A 24111-nucleotide genomic window follows, 5' to 3' on the forward strand; every position below is an offset into this window, starting at 1 on the left:
CAAAAATGGCAACAATTGCCCCCAAAAGTAAAAATTTCAGATTTTATCATAATTTCGAAAGATCAAATTAGTTCATCTATAGAAACCTGTATACCAAATTTCAAAGCTTGTTAGACAAGTACTTTTGAGAAACGCATTTTTTGACCAAAAATAGGAAAAATTGCCCCAAAAATTCAAAATTGCAGATTTCATCATTATTTCAATAAATATCATTTAGTTCATCTATGGAAACCTGTATACCAAATTTCAAAGCTATCAGATGAGTAGTTTTGAATATACACATTTTTTGACCAAAAATGGCAAAAATTGCCCCAAAAATACAAAATTACAGATTTCATCAGAAATTCAATATATATTACTTAGCTCATCTGTAGAAACCTGTATACCAAATTTCAAAGCTATCAGACCAGTACTTTTTGAGAAACACATGTTTTGACCAAAAATGGCAAAAATTGCCCCAAAATTACAAAATTGCAGATTTCATCATAATTTCAATAATTATCATTAAGTTCATCTGTAGGAACCTGTACACCAAATTTCAAAGCTATCGGATGAGTAGTTTTGGAAATACACATTTTTGACCAAAAATGGTAAAAATTGCCCCAAAATTACAAAATTGTAGATTTCATCATAATTTCAATAACTATCATTTAGTTAATCTGTAGGAACCTGTATACCAAATTTCAAAGCTATCGGATGAGTAGTTATGGAAATACACATTTTTTGACCAAAAATGGCAAAAATTGCCCCAAAATACAAAATTACAGATTTCATCAGAAATTCAATACATATTACTTAGTTCATCGATAGAAACCTGTATACCAAATTTCAAAACTATCAGACCAGTACTTTTTGAGAAATAAATTTTTTGAGCAAAAATGGCAAAAATTGCCTTAAAAAAGCAAATTTGCATATTTCTGCACAATTTGAACAAATCTGAAATAGATCATCCCTAGGGACCTATGTACCAAATATCAAAGCTATCTGACTGGCAGTTTTGAAGAAGAAGATTTTTAAAGATTTTTTTACCAGAAATGACAAAAATTGCCTTAAAAATACAAATATGCAAATTTCGCCACGATTTGAACAAATCTGACTGAAGTCACCCTAAGCAAACTGCATATCAAATTTCAAAGCAATCGGACAAGCGGTTTCAGAGTAGAAGATTTTTTTACCAAAAACACCAAAAAATGCCCCAAAAATACAAATATGCAAATTTCACCACGATTTGAACAAACTGAAGTGAGGTCACCTTAAGTGAACTGCATATAAAATTTCAAAGCAATTGGACTTGCGGTTTCAGAGGAGAAGGCAATTGTTGACGGACGACGACGGACGACGACGACGACGGAAAATCAACCTATTTGATAAGCTCCGCGTCGCTGACAGCGGAGCTAAAAGCTGGCAGCTCACTGAAACACAGCATGGAGGTCCTTTTTAACCTCGGTGATCACAGACGCTGCCAATCTACATCTACATACAAAAGCTGGTATTTTTGGGTGTTGTCAACCAAGGTTCTATTCGCTATGTCACTAATTACCAGGATGCCTTTATCAGAACCTTCCACGGCTATGAACCCTTTCAAGATCGAATGCTGGCATAAAATTAGATTGTATTTACGTTTGTGTTGACGGCCGGACGCCGGACAGATACCCATCCCAATAGCTTCTCTAGACTGTAGTCTATAGTAGCTAACAAGTCGAATGTATAGCTGCTGAAATAACAGAAAAACTTCCATACATAAAGTACAAGCAAATACATTTTAACAGCACATGTGTTATGCTCTAAGTGCCATACCCATATAGCAACAGAAGCTGAAAAATGGAAGTAAAAAAAAATCGTATATGAATGTCAGCACTTTGAGCTTATACGAGATCAGTCCTTTAATGAGTCTTTCTCACCTACACTACACACCAAAGCAATTTCTGTACGAGCAAATGTTCTTTATCGACGGATTTCCTACTGTGTATTAAGGAAATTGTATTTGTACAACTTTTCTTACCGGAAATAGCCTGTAGGATTTTAATGAATGACTCATTAGAGGTCTTTTGCATATCTAGAGCTGGATGGATTTCAAAGTGTCAATACAGTTGCAAGAATTTTTTGCTTCTGTTGAAACCATGAAAGAAAAGATACACGCAAGTATTTACCTTTGCTTTTGATAAAATGCAATATTGCAGTTTTCTGCCATCGAACAGCTATGTATCAGTGTCATGTACTATCAAGTGTCTTGCCAATAACACCTTATAATTCCTTGTAGGTTGTGAGACTGAGAAAGGTCATTTCATCAGCAATTCTACCTTAACAAAAACGTGGGCTTGTCTGCCATCCAAATTTATAGATTCAACTATCAACAGCCTGGCCGTTCAACTAATTCATCTATTGTTCATGTTTCGAGGAATAACAGGCAATGGATATATAACAAACAGAAATCAATGAAATTCACATGTAGAAAAAGCATCTAATGGCAAATACTCCTACTGCATGCAGGGAACGGCAACAATTTTAAAAACGGCTGAATCAACATGAGCATGTGCAATCCAGACAAATAGCACACAGAAAATGTCAAAGGAGAGCAGAAATATTTTTTTTAGATATAAAACAAAAGTCTCAGGAGCACATTGCAGAATTGACTGCTCCTTACTTTATGTTTTCAATAGGAAACCTGTGATAGGGTTTTCAATTTACCTAACAACTTTCTTTAATGCAGGAATTGATTTTATGAAGAAAGAGAATTGAGGCCCCTTTCCACAACACCAACATGGCACCACGTGTTTTACGATTTATTGTACTTTATCCCTTCTGAGCACAAGAGGAAAAATACCATCATGGACAGTGGGCCCACATTTATTTCGATTTGGCAGCCAGAGTGATTATACTTAACTAAGTTTACCCCTGGGAACATGCATAGCAATTTTCAAAGCAATCAGACAAGCGATTTCAAAGAAAATGCTTTTTTGACCAAAAAGGGAGAAAATTGCCTCAAAATGCAAATACAAAAATTTCACCACAATTCGACGACAATCAACTAAGTATGCCTCAAGGTACATGCATGCCAAGTTTCAATGCAATCTGAATAGTTAATTGAGAGAAAATGTTTTGACCAAAAAATGCAAAAAAAAAACACAAATAAAATATTTTTTAACCACAATTTTCACACATCTGACAGAAGACAACCCTAGGATCAAGAGTATGAATTTTCAAAGCACTCCAACAAATACTTCGGGAGAAAATGATTTTTTGACCAAAAATTGGAAAAATTGCCACAAAAATACAAATATGAAAATTTCACCACAATTTGTTCAAAACTGACAGTGGCCAACTCTCTAGGATCATGTATACCAAGTTCCAAGGCATTTGAATAAGTGCTTTCAGAGAAGATATTTTGACCAAAAGCAGGAAAAATTGCCCCAAAAATACAGTTATCAAAGTTTCACCACAATTTGAACAAATGTAACAAAAGTCACCACAAAGAATATGTGTACCAAGTTTCAACTAAAACTGACCTGTGGTTACAGAGTTTTAGCAATTTGCAGGATTTTTCCTTTTTTTTAATCTCATTTGCATATTTTTGACACTGACATGTTCATTTGAACAAATTCACATCTGCACCACCGGTTGCACCTGTACACTAAGACTGTAGGTGCTGTGGTTTAGGAGTTTTTGATTTGGACCGGTACATACATACATACAGATGGCGCCGACCTACCATATAAGCTCTCTTTGGTATATATACTATACCAAATGTGAGCTAAAATGGCTGTAGCTACAAGACTTTCTTTATTTGCCACCTTTTTTCTCATGTTTTTGTTTTTATGAAGGTGATGAAATAACGTTATAGTGCACAGTACCAATAAGTTGGAAAGTGTAATGCTACAATACATTTAATGACACCTTATTTTCTCATTTTATTGTCATTATTCATATTTTACAGAGAAAAGGGATCCTTAAACTGACACCTTCACAGTTTGTTGCCAAGTTAGTCTGCCAGTGACTCTGTAAGTTATGACAACGCTGATAGACACATCATGTCCCTTTTTTCTTGTCAGAGGGTTCCATTTTCTTTCTAACAAGTCAGCTTTCATTTTCTAGTTGATAAAAGTCATTGATGCAAAGTGTGCATACAAGCAGCGAGTACAACAAGAACTAGCTATTAGCATACAAAACAAAAGTGGTGAAGCAATAATCAAAAGTTGCAGCTACTTGTACTTGCCCCTTGATGTGGAGATGGAATCAAGACAGAACATTATTTAATTCACGATTGAGAAACAGGGGAAACAGCTTTACTTTCCATAAAGTATTTTAAAGCTTTAATAAGATTGCGTTCTACCTACGAAACAAAATGCCAAGATATTTGCCATAAGATTATGGCATGCATATCTGCAATGAAACTCTTCACTTGGGTAATATCACTCCATTGTCAAAATGAGATACGGGCTCCCTCCTCGGTATCCTAACGTTTGAGCCGCAAAAGTGTGTGTTTCATTTTGGATATGTGTAGAGAAAATTTAATGTGTATTATTGTGGTTTGCTTGTGTGGGAAAGACATACGGTGAAACGTAGCGGATATATAGTGCGTCAAAAGTTATGATTCGAAACCTGGGTGTGGTTTCTCATTAGTTGAAAGGTGTTTTTGTTTCCTCACTTTGTTAATGATATTTTATCTGAGAAATCAAATTTCCTGATCCTCTGAAAATCGAATAAATGACACTGTGCTCCCTTTGATCAGAATTGATATAGGTTTTACATAAGACATTTGAAGGCTATTAGAATTGGCTTGTCCAGCTCTACTAGCAAACAATACATTTATACACCACTACCATTAATCAAGCATGTACTCTTAAGGTTGTTAGTTGTCATATATCTCTGAGAATTTGTCTTTTCACAAAACTGTGAAAAGTCACTGAAAGCATTTGCAGATACAAGTTATATTGAATAAACATGCAGGTCACCTCTAGGAACTTAAACACGACATTTGAAAGCAAAAAGTCTACCTTTTACAGAGAACAGGATGTCTTCAAAAAAAGTAGGGTAACTGGCCAAAAATACGTAGAATTAAAATTTCATAAATACTTTGACACATCAATGTCATCAATCACTGGTCATCTACATCATAATTTTTAAAGTGTGCAGCACTTTCTGAGGCAATATCTTTCACCAAACGTGATGGGAAAATTGACCAAAAATATATGTTGTGGGTTCGAATCCGATTGAAAACTAACCATATTTATAGATGCATTATTTGAAGACACTTGAATGTGGTCATCTTCAGGAATCTAAAAGTCAATTTACAAAGCTGACTATCAAGTAACCTTTAAAGATTTCGATTTGTGACAAGTTTAAATTAAAAGCCAGACACAAATCGGAAGTCACAGATTCATTTCAACAAAAATCCTCACTTAAACCTTTGATGTATCTACCGGTACACACTGAAAAACATGGTAAAAGTATTGGTCATTATTTTGTACATTGCTTGGGCAAACAAATACACTTACATGCATAAAATAAACGTAAACATTCTTTTAATAGCATATACATAATTTGCCATGCCCATGTAGCAAATGGGAGCTGAATAATGTCTCTTCCATTGAAAATCCTTCAAAATTACCCCTACCCTCTGGGCAGCACAAGTCTTTGCAGTTGTCAAAATTCAAGTCATAAACTCTTATATGTCAGCACTTTGAGCCTGAGAGTGAGATAAGTCTAATCATTCTAATGATTCTTTCTCCCTACACATCAAAACCAATTTCTGAACTAGCAAACGTTATTAATTAGCTGATCTCTGACTGTGCACTAAGGAAATTGTATTTGTGTAACCTTCGTTACCAGAAATAGACTGGAGGGTTTTAATTAATTACTCATCAGAGGTCTTTTGCATATCTATGGCTGGATAGATATTAAAGTGTCACAACAATTGCAAGAATGTTTACCTTCTGTTGAAACCATCAAAGAAAAGAAAAAAACGCAAGGATTGACCTGAAATTGATAAAATGCAATATTGCAGTTTTCTCAGTCCCATAAATGACATCAAACAGCTATGTATCAATGTCATGTTCTTTTTGCATATTGCCTACTATCAAGCATCTTGCCAGTAATACCACATAATTTATTATAGGTTGTGAGATTGAGAAAGCTGAGTTCATCAGCAAATCTCACTTTACGAAAAATAGGGTTTGCAGCCATTCAGTTTTATTGGCTTGATTATCAACAACCTGTTGGTTCAACATATACTACTATTGGGCTCCAGTTTGTATGTTTTGAAGAAATAAGGCAAGACATACTAAGAAATATGCTTTCAATGAAATCGACCTGTAGATAAAGCACCTACAGGCAAATAATCATAATGCATGAAGGGAATTGCAACAAGTTTTAAACGTCTGCATAGTACCGTACATCTGTATGTATTAACTGGATACGAAGCAAACAGAAAATGAAAAAGCAGATGACATGTATTTTTGCAGATCTCAAAATTAAAGCCTTCGGGGTACAAAGTGGAATTGATTACTCCTAATTTTAAGACTGGTATCAATGGGAAACCTGTGATTGAGTTTTCAATTTGCCTAATGTCTTTGACGCAAGAAGTGTTTTTTGAAGATAGGAAATTGAAGCCTCTTTTCAGAACACCAACAGTCTTACTATTATTTGTACTTGTCCCTGCTAAGAACAAGACAAAAAATGGCTGATATGTATTTTTCCTGGAGAAGTAGCAATATTTGACGAACACATTTCCTGTAGCTACACTTTCTTCATTTGATGAGGGTGATGAGACTTCCTCAAAGAGTCAAGTAGGCTCAAAGATGAAATGCTATGATTCATTCAATGATACCTTCACAGTTCACTGGAAAGTAAGAGCCTGTCCGTGTCTCTGTAAGTTATGACAACGCTGATAGACACATCATCCTATTTTTTTTTTGTCTGTTGGTTCCATTTTCTTTTCAATATGTTAACTTTCATCTTCTAGTTGATACAACACACTTATGCAGAGTGTGCATACATTACAGCTGACCACTTCCACACCCTCTGTCATATCTTCATCCCCGATTACAAATTCTCCACCGCAACGACATTGGTAACTATAGCAACCAGTAACTAGGAAGAGAAATGATTAAAGTTACTAAGTTATTGAAAGTGTGCATGTATTCATGATAATAAAGACTTATCTGCCATGTTTACTCAAAGAATGTTAGTATCAGTACTGACGACCCACTCAGTTTTGTTTTGCATGGCCACCCGTGTGAAAATCAGTGACTGTCTACTACAGGAATACAGTGATCACAGGTGATCAAATTTCCCTAGAGGGCCATAATTGCAGTAACTTTTGATGATATTTCCCTGTTTTTGTTTTAAAGGCTTACTACTGTTTGTTGTTCCACTCAGCAAAGCATGTTGAGCTTGACAACTGAGCCTGTACATGATTATAGTATAAATATTTACAAAAGAACCTTTCTACTAGATAATATCACTCTCTTGAAGTCTTGTGAAGTCAAAATAGTATTGAAATATTTGTATATTTCCTGTATTCACGCATCTTGTATACCGTATGTAAATCTGTATACAACAGGGATTAGTAACAGGGAAGGAATATTGAATTCAGAGTCACCGTTCATTACCTTCATCATGCTCCATATCATCTAGATCAACTTCTGAATTGACAGGCAACTTTTGGCTCATCTCCATTTCTGAAAAGTATACCAGTAAAAGGAAAATAAAAAAGCATCAATGTAACTTGGCTCACATTTGGTTTGATGTGGCATGCCAGAGTGAGTGTACATCCAACATATTATAGCTTCTATGGGTCTTAGCTTGTAATAATCAAAATGTCAAGTGCATTTGAACAAATTTTGATGCCCAGTTCATCAAATGCCAAGGCTCAACTGTTGCAATGGACACACATGGTACAACACCATGCAGCCTGGTACATCAAAATTTGTGATACAAGCTACCATACCAAGGTAAAGATGTCCTCTTATGATAAATAACTATATGTGTACGATATATTAACTACCCGGTACATCAATTAATGTAAACAACATTTAGTGATTCATCAAGCAGAAATATTTAAGAAAACACAACTTATTATTTGTTTGGATGTCTTTGGTTATGTTTGTGTGAAACACAAACATGAAAAATTCTGACTCAACATTACTGACATTGTAAAGAGTTGACACTTTTGCAGATCAATTACCGGTATATTTAGAATACTTTTTGCCAGTAATATTTAATAACTTTATTCTAACTAATTCCCATTTACAGTTTAGCATGCACCTATACACCAAATACAAAGATGTAGTGTGCTGCTGTTCTCAAGTTTTTGCAATTCAACCAGAATTCAAGAATGAGTGAGATATTTGGCATATTTTTGACCAAATACCTGGTACAGCAAAAATTGTCACAAATATACAAAACCAGTATTGCATGTTTTGTAACAAAATGAACATACTCAACAAAATTTACACCTTGGAACATCAAAACCAACTTTCCAAGCAATCGGACCAGCAAATTTTCAGAGAAAATAACTTTTTGACCAAAAATGGGAAAAAATTGTTCAAAAAATACAAAATATGAAAATTTCGTCAAAATTTGAATACACTCAACTAAGGTTGCCTCTAGATACATGCATACCAAGTTTCAAGGCAATCAGAATAGTCAATACAGAGAAATATTTCTGACCTAAAATGTCAAAAATTTTTCTAAAAAAGACAAATATCAACATTCCTCCACAATTTTACATAATCTGACAGAGGTCAACCCTAAGAGCAAGCATATGAAGTTTTATAGTAATCCATCAAGAAGTTTGGGAGAAAATGATTTTTTGACCAAAAATTGGAAAAATAGTCCAAAAAAATACAAAACATTAAAATTCACCAAAATTTGAATACACTCAACTAAGGTGCTCCTAGACACATGCATACCAAGTTTCAGAGTAATTAGAATGGTCAATACAGAAAATGATGTTTGACCTAAAGTGTGAAAACTTTCCCTAAAAAATACAAATATCAAAATTTCTCCACAATTTTACAAAATCTGACAGAGGTCAACCCTAAGATCAAGTATATGAAGTTTTAAAGCAATCCAACAAGAACTTTGGGAGACAATGATTTTTTGACAAAAATGGGAAAAATTGTCCCCAAAATACAATATGAAAATTTTGCCACAATTTGAACAAATTTGGCAGATGCCAACCACCTTAGGATCATGCATGTACCAAGTTTCAAAGCATTAAAGAAGATGTTTTTGATCAAAAATACGAAAAATTGCCCAAAAATTACAACTATAAAACTCTTACAACAATTTGAAGAAATTTAACTGAAGTCATCTTAAAAAACCTGCAGCTGTTTACTAAGTTTCAAGTAAATCTGGCCTGTGTTTACACAGTTTTAGCAATTTGCGGGACTTTCCCTTTTTTTTCCTCATTTGCATATTTTTAACACTGACATGTTCATTTGAACAAATTCACATCTCCACCCCTGGGTGCACCTGTACTACAAATACTACAATGGTAGGTGCTGTGGTTTAGTAGTTTTTTTATGTGGACGTGTACATCTGCACATACCAGTACAAACATACAATGCCACCAACTTTCCATATAAGCTCTGTTTGGTATATTGTTTGATATATATACCCCCGGTACATATACCAAATGTGAGCGAAAACTGGTTACTGAAATTGTTTGCAGATTTGTCCCCTCATTATTGAACTGCATCTTGTATCTCACTTAAATGCATAAATGTGAAAAGAAAAAAAAGTTTCCTCCGGGATGCACGATTGCCCAAATCCTTATTTTATCAATCAATGGGCAACATGTCGCCCCTCCTCAGTGACAATGAGATTATGATTTACACAGAGTATTTATAGTAGTATTCCAGTTCATGATTACTGTCTATGATGTACCATCATACAGTTGATGTAATCCACTATCTGTAGCCACAGTAAAGTGATACAGGCTTGCTATCTGCAGGATGTGATACAGCTGAAAGATTATCAACAAGCTTAAGACTGCCTCCAGATTACAAAACTGTGTTTCAATTGAAATGAAGTGTGGGCGATTTGTGTGGGCATTTATTTATTCAACATTTGCTGGTTGAAAAAAAAGAGAAAAAGGAGTGTCTTGTATTTAATTATTGATCACTATTGTAACTTTAATTTGCTAATTCCTTGAAAATCTCAATTTGCATAATTTGAATAATTAATTACAGTCCCCCCTCAATCAGAACTAAATCCCCTAAATTTTCAAGCAAGGGGCAACATTCCCCCCTTGTGAGAGAAACCTTGAGAACATCACCACTGTTATGTACAGGGAACGCAGAGTTGTCCAAAAGGTGTGGCTGATTTTACCAGCAGAAATTAATAGAAATCTTTCATTTGAAAAATGTTTCTTGCATATAACATTTTCACAAGGGGCATTCAGACACTACCACAAGGCAACACTTAGAATGAAAATAATTCAAATAAATGACAAACATAATGAGACAGAAACTACTCATACAAGTTTTCTTCTATATGAAGTACAAAAAATCTTTTTTTTTCATGCCCAAGGATGTAAGCACATTGAAGTTTAACTTTTCAGTTTGATTTCATACCCATCTCTAAGGCAGACATTGTTGTTCAGCTGGGACATAGAAGAAACAGTGTTTCCTACACATATTTACCATTAAATTGCCTTTGTATAATTTACACTGAACAAACATTCCAGTATGCATGTAGCATTCCAAAGTTAAATTTAAAGCTATATATTGGTTTAAAACATTATGAAGATAAAATTCAGAATAAAATTTGAATATTACTCCAGAGGCCTACAATTCCAAATTAGCAATTATTAAAGCTTGGCTTGGCTGAGTCTGAATCAAATTAATCTTTGACATTTATTAGAAATTTTCAAATTTTGTAGCAACTGTGTTAAGCCTTACCAAAGAGTCTTGCATCATATTCTTTTCTTGCATCTCTATCACCAAGAACTTTCCAAGCTTTATCAATTTTCACAAAGTGTTCAGTTGAATTTTCCTGCTCTTCAGATGACACTTTGCATGTATTCTTGTCAGGATGATACTGAAATTTACATGGACAAGATAGTGTTAGTGATAACAAGTACCGGTATGTTGTCCATTTCTGGCCTCACTCTCATCAACCGTTCTGTAATAAACATGTTACAACAACCCTTCCGTAATAAACACATAAATTCAGTTGGGTTATATTTTTGGCATTTGGTAACAAAGCTGAAATTTTCCAAGAAATTAAAAATTTTGGGTAATACTAATTTGATTTTTTGGTACCTACTGAGAGCAGATCAAAGACTTACTTGGCACTAAGTGTACTGTATATACGGAAGAAGTTTTAAAGTGAAATTATGTAGTCATATTCACTGGATTTTCTAATGCCCGCATGTTGAGCCCACTGACTACATTCAAATTTGTCAAGTGACATCAATGTAGAAGTAGCAGTACACTATTGTGACAAATCAGTATATTGGTAATATACAGATACCACTGAATGCTAAGTTAAAATAATACACAAATTGCTACTTGGGTAAGAGCACTAATTGGGAAGGTTATATTTGTACTATAACGGTACTGTAAAGTATCAGAAACAATCTGACAATAGATCACTAACCCAGTTCTTCATAACACTTTTTCATTAACTAAATGTTGTCATCAGGAAAGCATTGCATAACTGACCTATTAATGCTGCCCTAATTTCTTCCTTATGATATGCATCACTCACAAAATAGGGTTTCCCTACAATACAGGCCCAATATGGAGGAATAGGCTTGCACTGTATAAGAGTTTTAATCCATAACAGTTGAGGGCTTGTTACCTGGTTAACACCTCTTTGCTTTCAAATGATGCATATTAATCAAAGTCGGCACAAGGGTTTGTTTTGGTCTTGATAAAAGTTATATCAATCTCATTAATATTGGCTGTTGTACCGCCAAGTTCATATTTTGCCATCAGATCAAGTTGGAATTTTTTATTTTTCTAATCTGCTGCTTGACTTGTTTTTGAAGCCCACAGAGTAAGCAAAGAATAATGATCTTGATTTGTTAAAATCCAATCATTCTTTTTCCCTCAAATATGGAGCATATTTCTTGACATGATTATAGTTTTTCTGTGTACCTACCTACCGGCACATGGACCGGTACCTACTGTGAGGCAAATTGAGATGTCACTGGTAAAGATCAAGCAAAACTCAATTCCAAAATAAGTGCCCACCCCTAAATAATTGCCCATGGGCCTGTATGTGGATGGCCTATTATCAGAAAACCCCAAAATGTACAGTCAACAAATTTCAGGCCTAGTTTGTCATTTTGTGAATACATTTTTCTCCTTAATTCTGAAAGAGAATGGTTTAAGGGTTCCTTGAAACAAGCAACCTAACAGCCGATAGAGCTCGCTCTGACTGAAATGAACTGACTGATCTGAACTGAACTTTCCAGACTGAACTGAACTGAACTGCTGTGTTATGTAGAGAATAATTTGTAACAATGATGTTGATGAAGAAGGTGGAAATCTTTGATAGCTCATTTCAGGATGGCCTGACCAAAAATGGTAAAAATAGCTGCAAAGATACACAATTGAAAATTTCATCATAATTTGAGCAAATCACATTAAGTTTTAAGACCAAACCAAAGAACATCCTAAGAATATTATTAGAAGTAGAAACAAATTTTTTGACCAAAAATGGCAAAAACTGCCCCTAAAATATAAAATTGCAGATTTCATCATAATTTTAGTATATCACCAGAAGGTGCCTCCATATGGCCGCACTCACCTTCATAATCAACTTTTGATATTGTCGTTTAAGCTCGGCGTAGGTAGCGGATCTGTTTGATTCAAGAATCGTGTAGTACTCGTCCGGGTGGTCACTATTGGAAGCCATTCGTGTCCTTTCATGGTTTGCTGCTTAAAACAACACAAATATTCAATAATGAACGACCAGTTTTAAAGACGTCTCGAGTAGCAATGTTTGATATCATGTCCCACAGAAGTGTCGAGACACACACATTACGGAGGCGAAGGCTGCGGCTGTCATTTTGAAAAAGACTGCCTTTAATATCGATGTGTACTTCCGGGTCAATTATGGGTCACTGCATGCGCTCACAAAAATACTCCTTTATTTTTTGCTCTCAGAAACATTATCAATATTGAAAATACTTTAAGATTATAAAATATATTGATTTTTGGTAAATTTTAATAATACGTAAACATCGCCCTTGAGAAATTGCTTATTTCAACCGGAAGTAAATTAACATGTTCACTCGCGATCAACTGGTTGTTTACTTCCGGTGATGTCGAATTTCGGAGAAGGCCAACAGTCCCAATGAAGTTATTTCGAGCGAAGCAAGTTGGAGTCGTATATCGACTGGACTAACGCCTTGAAACTTAAGCTAGGATCAAGCAGAAAGGTAAGACTAAATGTCGTTTTCATGCAGTTTGTCGCAAGCTCGTCGCACGATGTCGTTGTCGCTGTGCAGCGCAGCGCGATTGTAATACTGTGGAGTGCAGTGTATATTGTGTCCTGTCATTACATTACTTGTGCTCGGAATTTTTTATGAATCACTTCCGTGTCTGGGTAAATGTCAGAACTCATCGTATGACACCCAAAGCCATATTTGTGTGACAGCAAGTTTCCTTGTTACCCAACGAGACTAACGAAGTTCAATGTAAACACAAACATCTCGTTCGTCAATCAATGGCACTGTGTAAATACACTATCTAAACGTGACCTTGAATGACGTTTGGCCTCGCTACCTTATTTATTATGCAGGATTGCCGATCGAAAGCAATTTTCCCTGGAGCTACCATCTCTATCCCCATCTTTCAAAATATAGTTTATGTACATAGATTTGGTCAAATGACAGATCAACTTGTTAGAAACAAGAAATGCACGACGTAACTTAAATTGCTCGAATCTGAAAGGATTCGAGTCGGGGTCGGTGAGGGGGTGTCAATAGCCATATAGGGCAGCTCTTGGCTGTATTGACATCTGGGTGTCAATAGATGTAAACTATGTAAAAAAAAGTCAATGGACACTCCGTTTATGTTTTGCAACCTTTTCTTTTCACACGATCACTGTCAAAACCTGTATGGCTGCATGTGTTACAAGAGTGACACAGCAGCAGTGAGTTGACAAGAATTTGATTAGACTTGTGTTCCGATCTTACTATTTTGGGGATTATGTCATTTAGAAATACACTACATCATTTGATTTTGTGTAGTTCAAATTGCTGAAATTATGACAAATGTTAACCTTAGATAAAATTGGTTATGACTTAAGAATCACTAACCGAAGCGTTGTGATTTCCTTTTCGCATAAATTTCAAAAAACATTTCTTTACAAATGGCTGTAAAATTGTAATCTAGAAAAAAAGTGGGTACGTGACCAAAAACAGAATATCTATCCGCATAATCTGAAACACAGAGAACAACTTCTTCGTCAGCATTTTAACCATCATTCTTTAAGACAAAAAGAAATGGTAATGCAATTTTATCTTTAACTACATGTAGCATCATAGTGACACCACTAATCAAATTATTTTTTTCACAATGGTTTTTCATATTTTAATCTTTTACGTCAAGAAAAATGACAATATTATAATTGACATTTTCTAACATTTCTACATGCATGTCAATATACTGTATTATATTGTATCAGTATATTGATGGTGCAAATACAGTGATCTGATTGGTCGAGACACTAAAATAACTGTGGTGTATTCACGATATACCACGGCTGGCATACACACGAACTCTAGGCAAAAGCAACCTTTTTTGATGTTTCATGCCAGAATTTCAATATACTGTTATGATATAATAGCAATAAATCACACCCAGCAACGGTATGCCACTCGGTTTTGACCAGTTCACTTCATATACACGAGCGGTAAACCTAGCGAGTGCATATATGTCCTGAACTGGTCAAAATCTCGTGATATACCATCGCTGAGTGTGCTTTATTGCTTAAATTGTATACTTATAACATAGTCCTGTATGCTGTTTCTATGACTCATTGGTCATTCCATAAAGCTAGGTGACCATGTCCTTGTACCATGGTATCATTATGTGTGTACAATGACTTAATACAGGTACTTCGTAAACTTAATTTTCAATATGACAGTGTATTACTATAATCAAATATAGACTGGCTTGGAGATTTTCGTCACAGTTGTAAATATGGTTAAGGGTTGATTCTTGTTCATGTTGTAAAAAAATGTAATGAAATCTTGCAACAAAAATTTTCCATGTGAATAATTACATTGGAAACATAACTCAGGCATTTGGTGACTATGTGAGAGAGAGAGAGGCAGAGAGAGACTCTGCTTGCCCCGCACAAGTGAAGAAAATTGACCATAAAAGTGGTTATGTTATGCTGAAAGTTCAAAGGACACGAAATAGATAAAGATTCGAAACTTCCTTAAATACCAAAGGCTTATTTACATACAATGACAGTTACGGCATTGTTCAGTCATAACAATGCCGTGTCATTGAAGTCAATAAGCATGTAGTCACATTAATTCAGTGGTGATGTCATGCAATGTAGCCTTATTTGAATATTTGTCAAATCTGTAGGTCAATATGTGATTTATAATCTCTCAAAGTCTAAATGGGAAATATAATGATAGGTTTCTGGGTTTCTATTAGTTTTATGAGAAGTAAAGAGTTACAACATGTACCATAGTGGCAATAACTTTCTGTGGTACCCTACAACTTTTCCATGTGCCTCTGTGGATAATAAGATCAATACCACGCTTTAGAAAACACAATGTTTAGTGGTTTAAAGGGTCAGTGTCACGTCTGTCTTCTAGGCAGACATTGTACCAGTATTAATTTTAGAGGTTCTTGAAAATTCAGAACATTCCTGAACATCTGATAAAATGTAACAAGTTAAACCTTAATCATTTTCCCATCAAGGTCTTTTCAGGCAGTAGCTTAGCCCCATATACCATATTTATGTGGTTTTTCTATTACTCTAGAGAAAAAATTTAAACCATGGCGGGGCAATGTTGTTATTTTTAGCTCATATTTGGTATGTACCGGTATATAAATACCAAAAAGAGCTTATATGGTGAGTCGATGGCATCTGTATGTCTGTATGTATGTATGTAGGTATATACCGGTATGTGCGGATGTATGTCCGCCACATGCAAAGGTAGATGCAGGGGTTGAGATGTGACATTGTTCAAATGAGCAAGTCAGTGCCAAAAATGTGCAAATGAGGTAAGAAAAAGGGAAATCCTGCAAATGTGCAGGAGTAGTGGCATGCCAGTGATTGAAACAGGCACTCCACTGACCTTGAGTCATTTCCTGTCATTGTTTATGAACTGCATGTTGCTAAAGTTGACCTCCAGTACCTAAAGTTTCAGACCTTATTTACTTTTGTCATTCTTGTTTTTCTGGTTTAAATATTTCTTGTTGTTTTTCTGATTGTACTGTGCAGAAATAATTGTCATAACATCAACGTAGAATTTTCCTGCACTGAACAGATAGAAACAACATTTATTGTTGAATTTTGGTACCCATACTGGTATGTACCAATTGTGATCAAATTTGAGCGACACCGTATAATTGCGGTACTTTTTAATTTAATGTCAACCTGGTTTTCATGTTCTACTCCCCAAAGCATGTTGAGATACACAGTATTCAGCTTGTCAACTCAGTGTGTATATGTGTACAGTAAAGTGCAATGCTATTGTTGACAAGTGAATTCTGGTCCAGACAAGAATTCACTTGTCAACAATAACATTTCATGTTTCATTGCATGTAGACGCTTTGTGGACAATTTAAATACCGGTAGTAGGTATTTCAACATTTATTTGGCAGTAGTATAGGGACTTACAATTGATATACAAAATAAACATAATAAAAAAATCATCAAAAGTTACCATTACTGGCCCTTTAAAATAAAGTAATTAATATCAATTAACCAGTTATTTGTTAATTATAATATGCTTGGCTGGAATCCGGCAATCTGATTGGCTGGAGCCGGGGTTTATATTCTCAACAAGAAGACCTGCGCGCCGCGTAACATTTTTGAGCTCGCGCAAATTTCGAACGCCATCTTGAGAGTTCAACGCGCCGTAATGTCGAACAAGTCTATGGCTTCAGATTGTTTTGATCGTTAAATTTTAGGCTAGTGCAGCTTGACGAACCAAAATATGAAGGGTTCTGTAAGCAGCGGAGGTTATGTAACAACAAAATGATTTTTAAAGTTTTTTGAGCGTTTTTTTAAGTAAAATTCTTCAAGTTCGATGTCTAATCGCGATATCGATGCGTAGCGTAACCGTAGTTTATGAATGCAACTGTGCACGTGCGCGCGTTCTGAAACGTTCTTTTTTAGAGTTTGTTTGAGGCTGGGCGCTCCTGAACTGTCGTTCCAACTTCGGCCCTAAATAACGAAATTGTCCACTTGTTTTTAACTTCAACATATTATAATGAGGTTATAAACGGTGCGCTCGGGTATTTGGTTGCGGATATAAGACCTCTGGGGTGAAAATTAGCATATTTGGGTGAAATAATCACCTCGCTTCGCTCGGTGATTATTTCCCGCCAAATATGCTAATTTTTACCCCAGAGGTCTTATATCCGCAACCAAATACCCTCGCTTGCCGTTTATAACCTGTTAATTACCTTTTAGCTTACTGAATGATGTAAGTTAATTAGAATTTTCTTGTCTGGAACAGCATAGATTATAAGGATAATGTGTGTTAGATTTTTGATGATAACACCCATGGCAACGACCACGCCAGCCATCATTGATGGCCTACATTTCTGATTTTCAAGAGGTCTAATTTGTCATGGCTGTCAAGTACAAGACATGCACAGTACTCATTGAGATAGTGTATTTTATTGCATGTGTAGGTCGGTCTTTTATGGTTGAAAAGTCACAGATAGGAGACAACTTCACACTTATTCCAGCTTTAGCTTTTGATATCTTACTGCTTTGGAGATTATATTTAGCACGCTGATACTGATGGAGAAAAACAAAGGAGAGCTAACGACTAATCACAGTAATTGGCATATTTCGTTACCTTGTCAAAACAAATTAAAATTTTCTGACTGAAAACAGCAAGGGGCATTGCTGACATCATAAGTCTAGTCAGGATCTGTTCAAAAAAATCAAATGCTGTTAGATTTGTGGCAAATGCCTGGCTAATCAGATGTACACAGTAAAATGTTTCTTGTAAAAATGTACCCTTTCAATTCCTCTGTGGAAAAGTTACCAGTAGATTCTGACTGGTTTACCGGTATACTGATATGCTTTATGCTACAGGTAAAAAAATTACATGACAATTGTTGTGGAGAAGTTTTCTGAGGGAAAAGACTGCTGCTTGGAGGAGACGTACCCTAATCATGGTGTTAATAGGTCTGCTTAATGAGATGCCATTTAACTGTAATGTATCAGGCCGGGCAGAACTTACCAGTCACATTAGTGGATGTGTAAAGTGCTTGTTAACACCATATACATCTCTTTTTTCACCATTAAAGTTTTTTTTTATATCCACAAATGAGATAAATTAGATAATAAGGTTGGGCATTAGCCAGAGTGCGTAAACATGATGATTTCTATAATTTACATCCATGGAGATTATACGGAACTCCTTAGTCAGCCATATTAAATTAGTTGTTAACCCTTCTTTTCTGTCTTTCTTGTTAAGAAAATCAATGTTGTGTGTAACAAATAGATGAATAACACTTACAGCCTATAAGTACTGGTACACTGAATTTTATGCCAATGAAAAATTGATTGCCTAGTACAACCAACTGTTGTTGATCATACTGATATAGATTGAGGGCAACTGAACACATATCGGTACATGTAAGTGTTGATCTTTAGACTCATATCTCGTAAATGTCAGCCAGTTGTCAACAGTGGTGGAAGTAAATATGTCAAAATAATATTTTTATAATTTGTGAAACCTATTTTACATTATGAAAGTTGCAGATACCATTTATGGTATACCGGTATTTTACGTTTCAAACTTTAGTCTAAGTTTACAGCAATACCTACCATAGGTCTTGAATCTGGCGTATTCATCTGTTTATCTGGAAGACTTCAGACCACTCTATTACATGATCAAGGATGAAAGTCAGAGATTACCATGCAAATCTCTAGGATCAGTTAGATTTTATGCACCCAGAAACCATCTTTTGTTTCTCAATTTTGCATGATTCACCCATAATCTCAAGGTGATAATTGAAGTGTTCACAAGAAAATTAGATGCACAAAGTCTTACAAAAAGGCAATGTCTCTTAAAAACAAGAGGTAAAATTTTCCCATAAGTTTGTGTAATGCATATTGTAATTCGTTTGAAGTAGTCCTAATAAAAACAAAAAACGCATTAGAGTACTGCATGTTATAGGATACAGTAATTCTGAGTGTAGCAGCATGAAAACCCTTCTGATAAGTAAATTATTTATTTTTGTATGAATATTATAGTGCAAGATGTAAGTTGCATTTCATATTTATTTCATTACAAGTGATATTCTTTGTATCAGTTACATGTGCCGTATTTCACTTCTATCACCGTTTTATTCCTCTGCCCTTCTACAATGACATCAAATTCCTTCAGGTCAGTTAACTCATCACTATTCACCGAGTAATATAATAGCAACCACTCTCATTATAAAATGATCTGTCAGCAGTAATGATGTTTCTTGGTGTATTATGTGTTATACCGGTATAATTAAGCAATTATGCACTCCCTCCCGGCCCATAATGAAGGAAAGTGAACTTTGTAAGTCATAATGTACCGGTATATGAGGTGAAGGAGAGTAAATTGTGGAGTGGAAAGTTTATTTGAGTCCAATGGCAGAGAGGGGGTACTGGTACATTATTGGTATTATTTTAGAGTTTTGGCGATGCCAGTGGATTTGTAGAGGTAGGAAACATATGCAGCCAAAATGCAGGATAATCGGATACATTATCAGTAAAATCGAAGAGTATGATGTCACAAAATTCACTGCTGTTGACACAGCTGTAATATACTATAATAGGGTATGATTTTAGTACCAGTAATACTGGGATGATCAATGTTCACACCATAGAAACGTAAATTCCAAAATTAACCTGTCAACAATTACTGTCTGAAAAGTAAATCAAGCTACATAATTGACGTCATCTTAAATGCTGTTTATTATTTATCATATCTCCAGAGAAAGGTATATGACAGTTTGAAAAACTTGCAGCTTGTCATGAGAAAAGTTTACATTCCCCACCTCACTTTATCACTACTAAACCGCAATGGAATTATCAATAAAAAGAGTATCTCAACACTTTTCAGTTCACATATTATGCACTTCTCAACTGGCTTGCTTTTGTGTAAATCAGGAATTTTATTTCCCCCATAGAGATAACACAGGGATGGCAGCCATTTTGAACTTTAAATATTGGTAAATATTACGTAATGTGTTTCTCTGGTACCAACATTTGCATAGGGAGATTTTGAAGTCCCAAAATAAAATAATTCCTAATCCACCCCCTCACAATTGTTGTAAGGGCCACAATCCCTCCTTTACTGTAACATCCTCACATTGCTGGTACAATAAAGTTAGCATGTGTAAACATGGTCCTTTACACCCAGTATTGTCTCATAATAAAACATTGACAGAAGATATCCAACTTTTCCTGTAGTCAGACTGAGAAAGAATTAAGCACTGAACTACATACTAAAGTTGTGCTAAATGAAGATCTATCCAAAGACGCATGAACTTTTAGTTTGCAGGCATGTATGGCTCCCATCACAAATGGACTATTATTAGTGGAAATCCAAAACTTGAGGTCATTGGCCCAAACAGTAAGATCCATAATTTATAAAGTCCTTTTGAGGGCTTTTGAATGCAAAATATGATATCTTGATGGCAGTATTTGTGATAACGACAGTTTACCACACCATTACTCAGTCACACACCTTCATGTACAAGTAAGACCTTGAGGTGCCTGGAAGTGATCAAAAATTACAGAACAGCCACTAGTACCGGTACAGAAATTTGCTTTATTGCGAGAAGTAAGCGAGAATACATACTTTCTCGCAATCAAGCTGCGAGAACTGTGCTTTCTCGCTCTGCATCTGCGAGAAATTGTGAAATTTTTGTGAAATGCTCACGCAGAATTAAATTCTCGCCAATTGATTGTGAGAAAGTATGTTTTCTCGCTTACTTCTCGCAAAAAAGCGAGAAAGTGTCCATTTCTCGCAAATTTCTCGCAAATTTCTGTACTAGTGAGCACTTGAAGCACATAGAAAAGGTTTTAAATCCTTATTGCAGGTGTATAGTAATGAAAATTTAGCATACTGTTTTTCGTTTCTTTTGCTTTCATGTACCAGTCTACTGCTACCTTATAGAGTATAGCCGCTGAATATAACTGTTCACAGTAACCATGGATTCTGCTATGCCAGAGTGGGCACGCAGTAGCCTCCTTGTCAACCGAGTTCAAATCATTGACACCATCAAAGTGGACTACGTCATAAATAATCTGCGACAAGATGGAGCCATTGACTTGGAAGAAGCTGAAATAATAGAGCATGAAGTCACTGGTCGGAAGAAGGCAGCTAAGCTGCTGGATACATTAGGAAAGAAGAACCAAGCTGCTTATTTCAGTTTCTATAATGCCTTGAAAGAGAACTACCCAGACCTTGCAGAGGTGTTGGAAGATGACATCCCAACAGATGAGATGGATGCTGCTCAGATTCCTAGCCGAAGTAGAAGTTATAGCATTAGCTCAGGTTAGTCATTGTCAAAGCATTAAACTTGAAATACAACTTAAAAACAAAGGTGTTATCACAACTACTGTATGAGGGCGCTTTCCTTAATGACGGGTTTTCCATAATGATCATGGCCCCTACACTGTGCACACGAGACAACCATACCTACGTGACTTTTAATTGATAAATTGCTTGGTGTCATCTTATTATATGATATAATATAAAAAACAATATTATTTATTTATTTGGAAATCACATTTACAGGTTCTTCTAAAATCTCACCTTCCCTCCCCCCCAAAAAAACAAAAAAAACAAAAAAAAAACCAAACAAACCACACTACATTGTCATAGTTGCTGTTTGTGAAAAGTTCAAATATGTATTTTAAGATATTACAAGCTAAGGAAAATATTCAAAGATGGTTTATTGTCACTTTCAATCCAAATGAATTCCACAACCTAAAATCAACAAACATTTATTCATGTCATCTTGTCTTTGCCATTCACAGTTCAGACAATGTTAGTTGATGGTGGTGTACCCCCTCAGCCAAATGTTTACATCAACCGGCCCGAGGAGCTTGCAGAGTTGCGGGACAAGCTTTGGGAACTACAACATGGACCAGGATGGGTTGTTGTCCATGGAATGGGAGGCTGTGGAAAATCCATACTTGCTGCAGAAGCTGTTAGAGATCCAGAGTTAGTTGCTGGTTGGTAATGTTTGTTGGAACTTTACAGAACACAATTATATCATACCAGTATGTTGATGGTGCAAATACAGCGATCTGATTGATTGAGATGCAAAAAGAACCGTGGTATGTTGGTGATATACCACAACTGGCCTACATGCGAGCTCTCAGCCTGAGCAAAAATCCATTTTTGACGTTCCACGCCAGAATTTCAACATACTGTTATAATATAATAGCAATAAGCACACCCAGCTACTGTATGGTATACCACTTGGTTTTGACCAGTTCACTTCGTATATGCACGAGCCATAGCAAGTGCATATTTGTCGTGAACTGGTCAAAATCTCGTTGTATACCGTCACTGGGTGTGCTTTATTGCTTTATTAACACACTGTGTATCCAAGCATACATGTATGCAAACTTATGTACCATATGTTACAAAACATACAGAGCTTGTAGCTGGTGGTTGGCTCATGTGTAGAAATTTAACAAAACACACAAAACACACAAAAAAGAACACTGTTGACTTCAATGAAAATAGTTCAGAGTGAATTTGTATAACCTAGAATTTCAAATAATGATAAGATTCTTTTTGTGAAAATTGGTTTCTTGTTCTATTGATACTCCCTGAATCATGTTTAAAAAGCCTTATCTACAACTTGTCATCTTAGCGTAGATGTGTCTGTAATGCTTACTGTTACCTGGTTATCTTTGAAAAACAAAGTCTAGTCTGACAGGAATTCATTTTTCACCAATGATGTTGCATCTTGTACATGTTTTGTGTCTGCGAGATGAATACATTATACCAACTTAATTTAGGGAGAGCTAGAGGTTGAGGAGAATATAGTGGTTTTCTAGGTCAATAGTTCTGAAAATTGTATCAGAAGCAACAGGAAGTGTTCTTTGTTCATCTATACATACAGCACCAATCTCTTGTCTGCACATTCCTGAATATCAACAGACAAGACTGTATGTGATTTCAATTGACACAAGGAGGCACATTTGTTAAAGTAGAATGCGTCTCAGAGACAGATACTTGGACTCTCAAATTTCTGCAATTCTTCTCTGATCCACCACTTGGGGGCGCTCATTTTAAAGCTCTTGGAGAAAGAAAAACTTTCATCGTCTTAGTTTTTTGAAAATCCAAAATTTTATTTTTACTTCATAGAGTTAACACAGGGATGATGGCCATTTTCAATTTCAAATATCGCAAAATGTTGAGTAATTTGTTTAGCTCATGATTATATTAGTGATTTAGTAAGAGAATGGTTGAAAGTTTCATTTGAGAAAGTTTGAGCAAAAATTTAAGTCTTTCACTTTCAAGGCACATACTACCTTAAAGAAAACGCAATGAGGGCATAGTTTCTGATAGATGCCACCGAGATATTGATACAATATTGTAATAGTCGCGCCAGCGGCTTACTGACTACGCATGCGCTTATTTCATAATATACTATGCGAGTAGCCGGAAGTGTACCCTTCTTTCACGGGCGCCGCCATGTTTTTTTTTTGAGTACTCGTAAATAAACAAAAACGAAACAAATTAGTATTATAAACATGCCTTTTATAAAATATACCTCTTTTATTAGCCAGTAAACGTTATTATGCAGATTGTCGCTGATACAAAATATCGTTAATATAGATAAAGGGAGAAAACTGTCGTGCATATGAACGGGAGCATACGCAAAGAATGCTGGGATTGAATTATAGAAGAGCGCCCCCTGTGTCAATAAT

General features: G+C 35.5%; 2 protein-coding genes across 3 annotated transcripts in view; one reads left to right on the top strand and one right to left on the bottom strand.

Moving 5' to 3' along the window:
• Nucleotides 1-3898: 3898 nt before the first annotated feature.
• On the bottom strand, nt 3899-13058 carry LOC139141549 (dnaJ homolog subfamily C member 24-like). Its single transcript, XM_070711145.1, has 4 exons — nt 12766-13058; nt 10908-11046; nt 7611-7679; nt 3899-7089 (listed from the first exon to the last, which is right to left on the bottom strand). The coding sequence occupies exons 1-4, from the start codon at nt 12871-12873 to the stop codon at nt 6944-6946; spliced, it is 462 nt and encodes a 153-aa protein (XP_070567246.1). The 5' UTR covers nt 12874-13058; the 3' UTR covers nt 3899-6943.
• Nucleotides 13059-13241: 183 nt separating this feature from the next.
• The window catches only part of LOC139141281 (apoptotic protease-activating factor 1-like), a 32014-nt gene continuing 21144 nt past the window's right edge, over nt 13242-24111 (top strand). Inside the window, exons 1-3 of one of the 2 annotated variants that reach the window (XM_070710909.1) lie at nt 13242-13399; nt 21317-21715; nt 22201-22398. In XM_070710909.1, coding sequence (XP_070567010.1) covers nt 21370-21715; nt 22201-22398 — 544 coding nt within the window. In that variant the 5' untranslated portion in view covers nt 13242-13399; nt 21317-21369. The remainder of the gene's footprint in view (nt 13400-21316; nt 21716-22200; nt 22399-24111) is intronic. The other variant, XM_070710917.1, reaches the window with a different exon arrangement.

Source organism: Ptychodera flava, chromosome 1 (genome assembly GCF_041260155.1).
Source record: "Ptychodera flava strain L36383 chromosome 1, AS_Pfla_20210202, whole genome shotgun sequence".
In the NCBI taxonomy this organism is placed as follows: domain Eukaryota; kingdom Metazoa; phylum Hemichordata; class Enteropneusta; family Ptychoderidae; genus Ptychodera; species Ptychodera flava.

Bases quoted from the DNA above. Each gene is read 5' to 3' on its own strand.
- LOC139141549 (XM_070711145.1), bottom strand. From the start codon at position 12,873: ATGGCTTCCAATAGTGACCACCCGGACGAGTACTACACGATTCTTGAA. The intron at 11,047-12,765 runs GTGAGTGCGGCC...TGTAAATTTCAG, and splicing joins ATCAAAAGTTGATTATGAAG to TATCATCCTGACAAGAATAC. The intron at 7,090-7,610 runs GTAATGAACGGT...TTCTCTTCCTAG, and splicing joins TGATATGGAGCATGATGAAG to TTACTGGTTGCTATAGTTAC.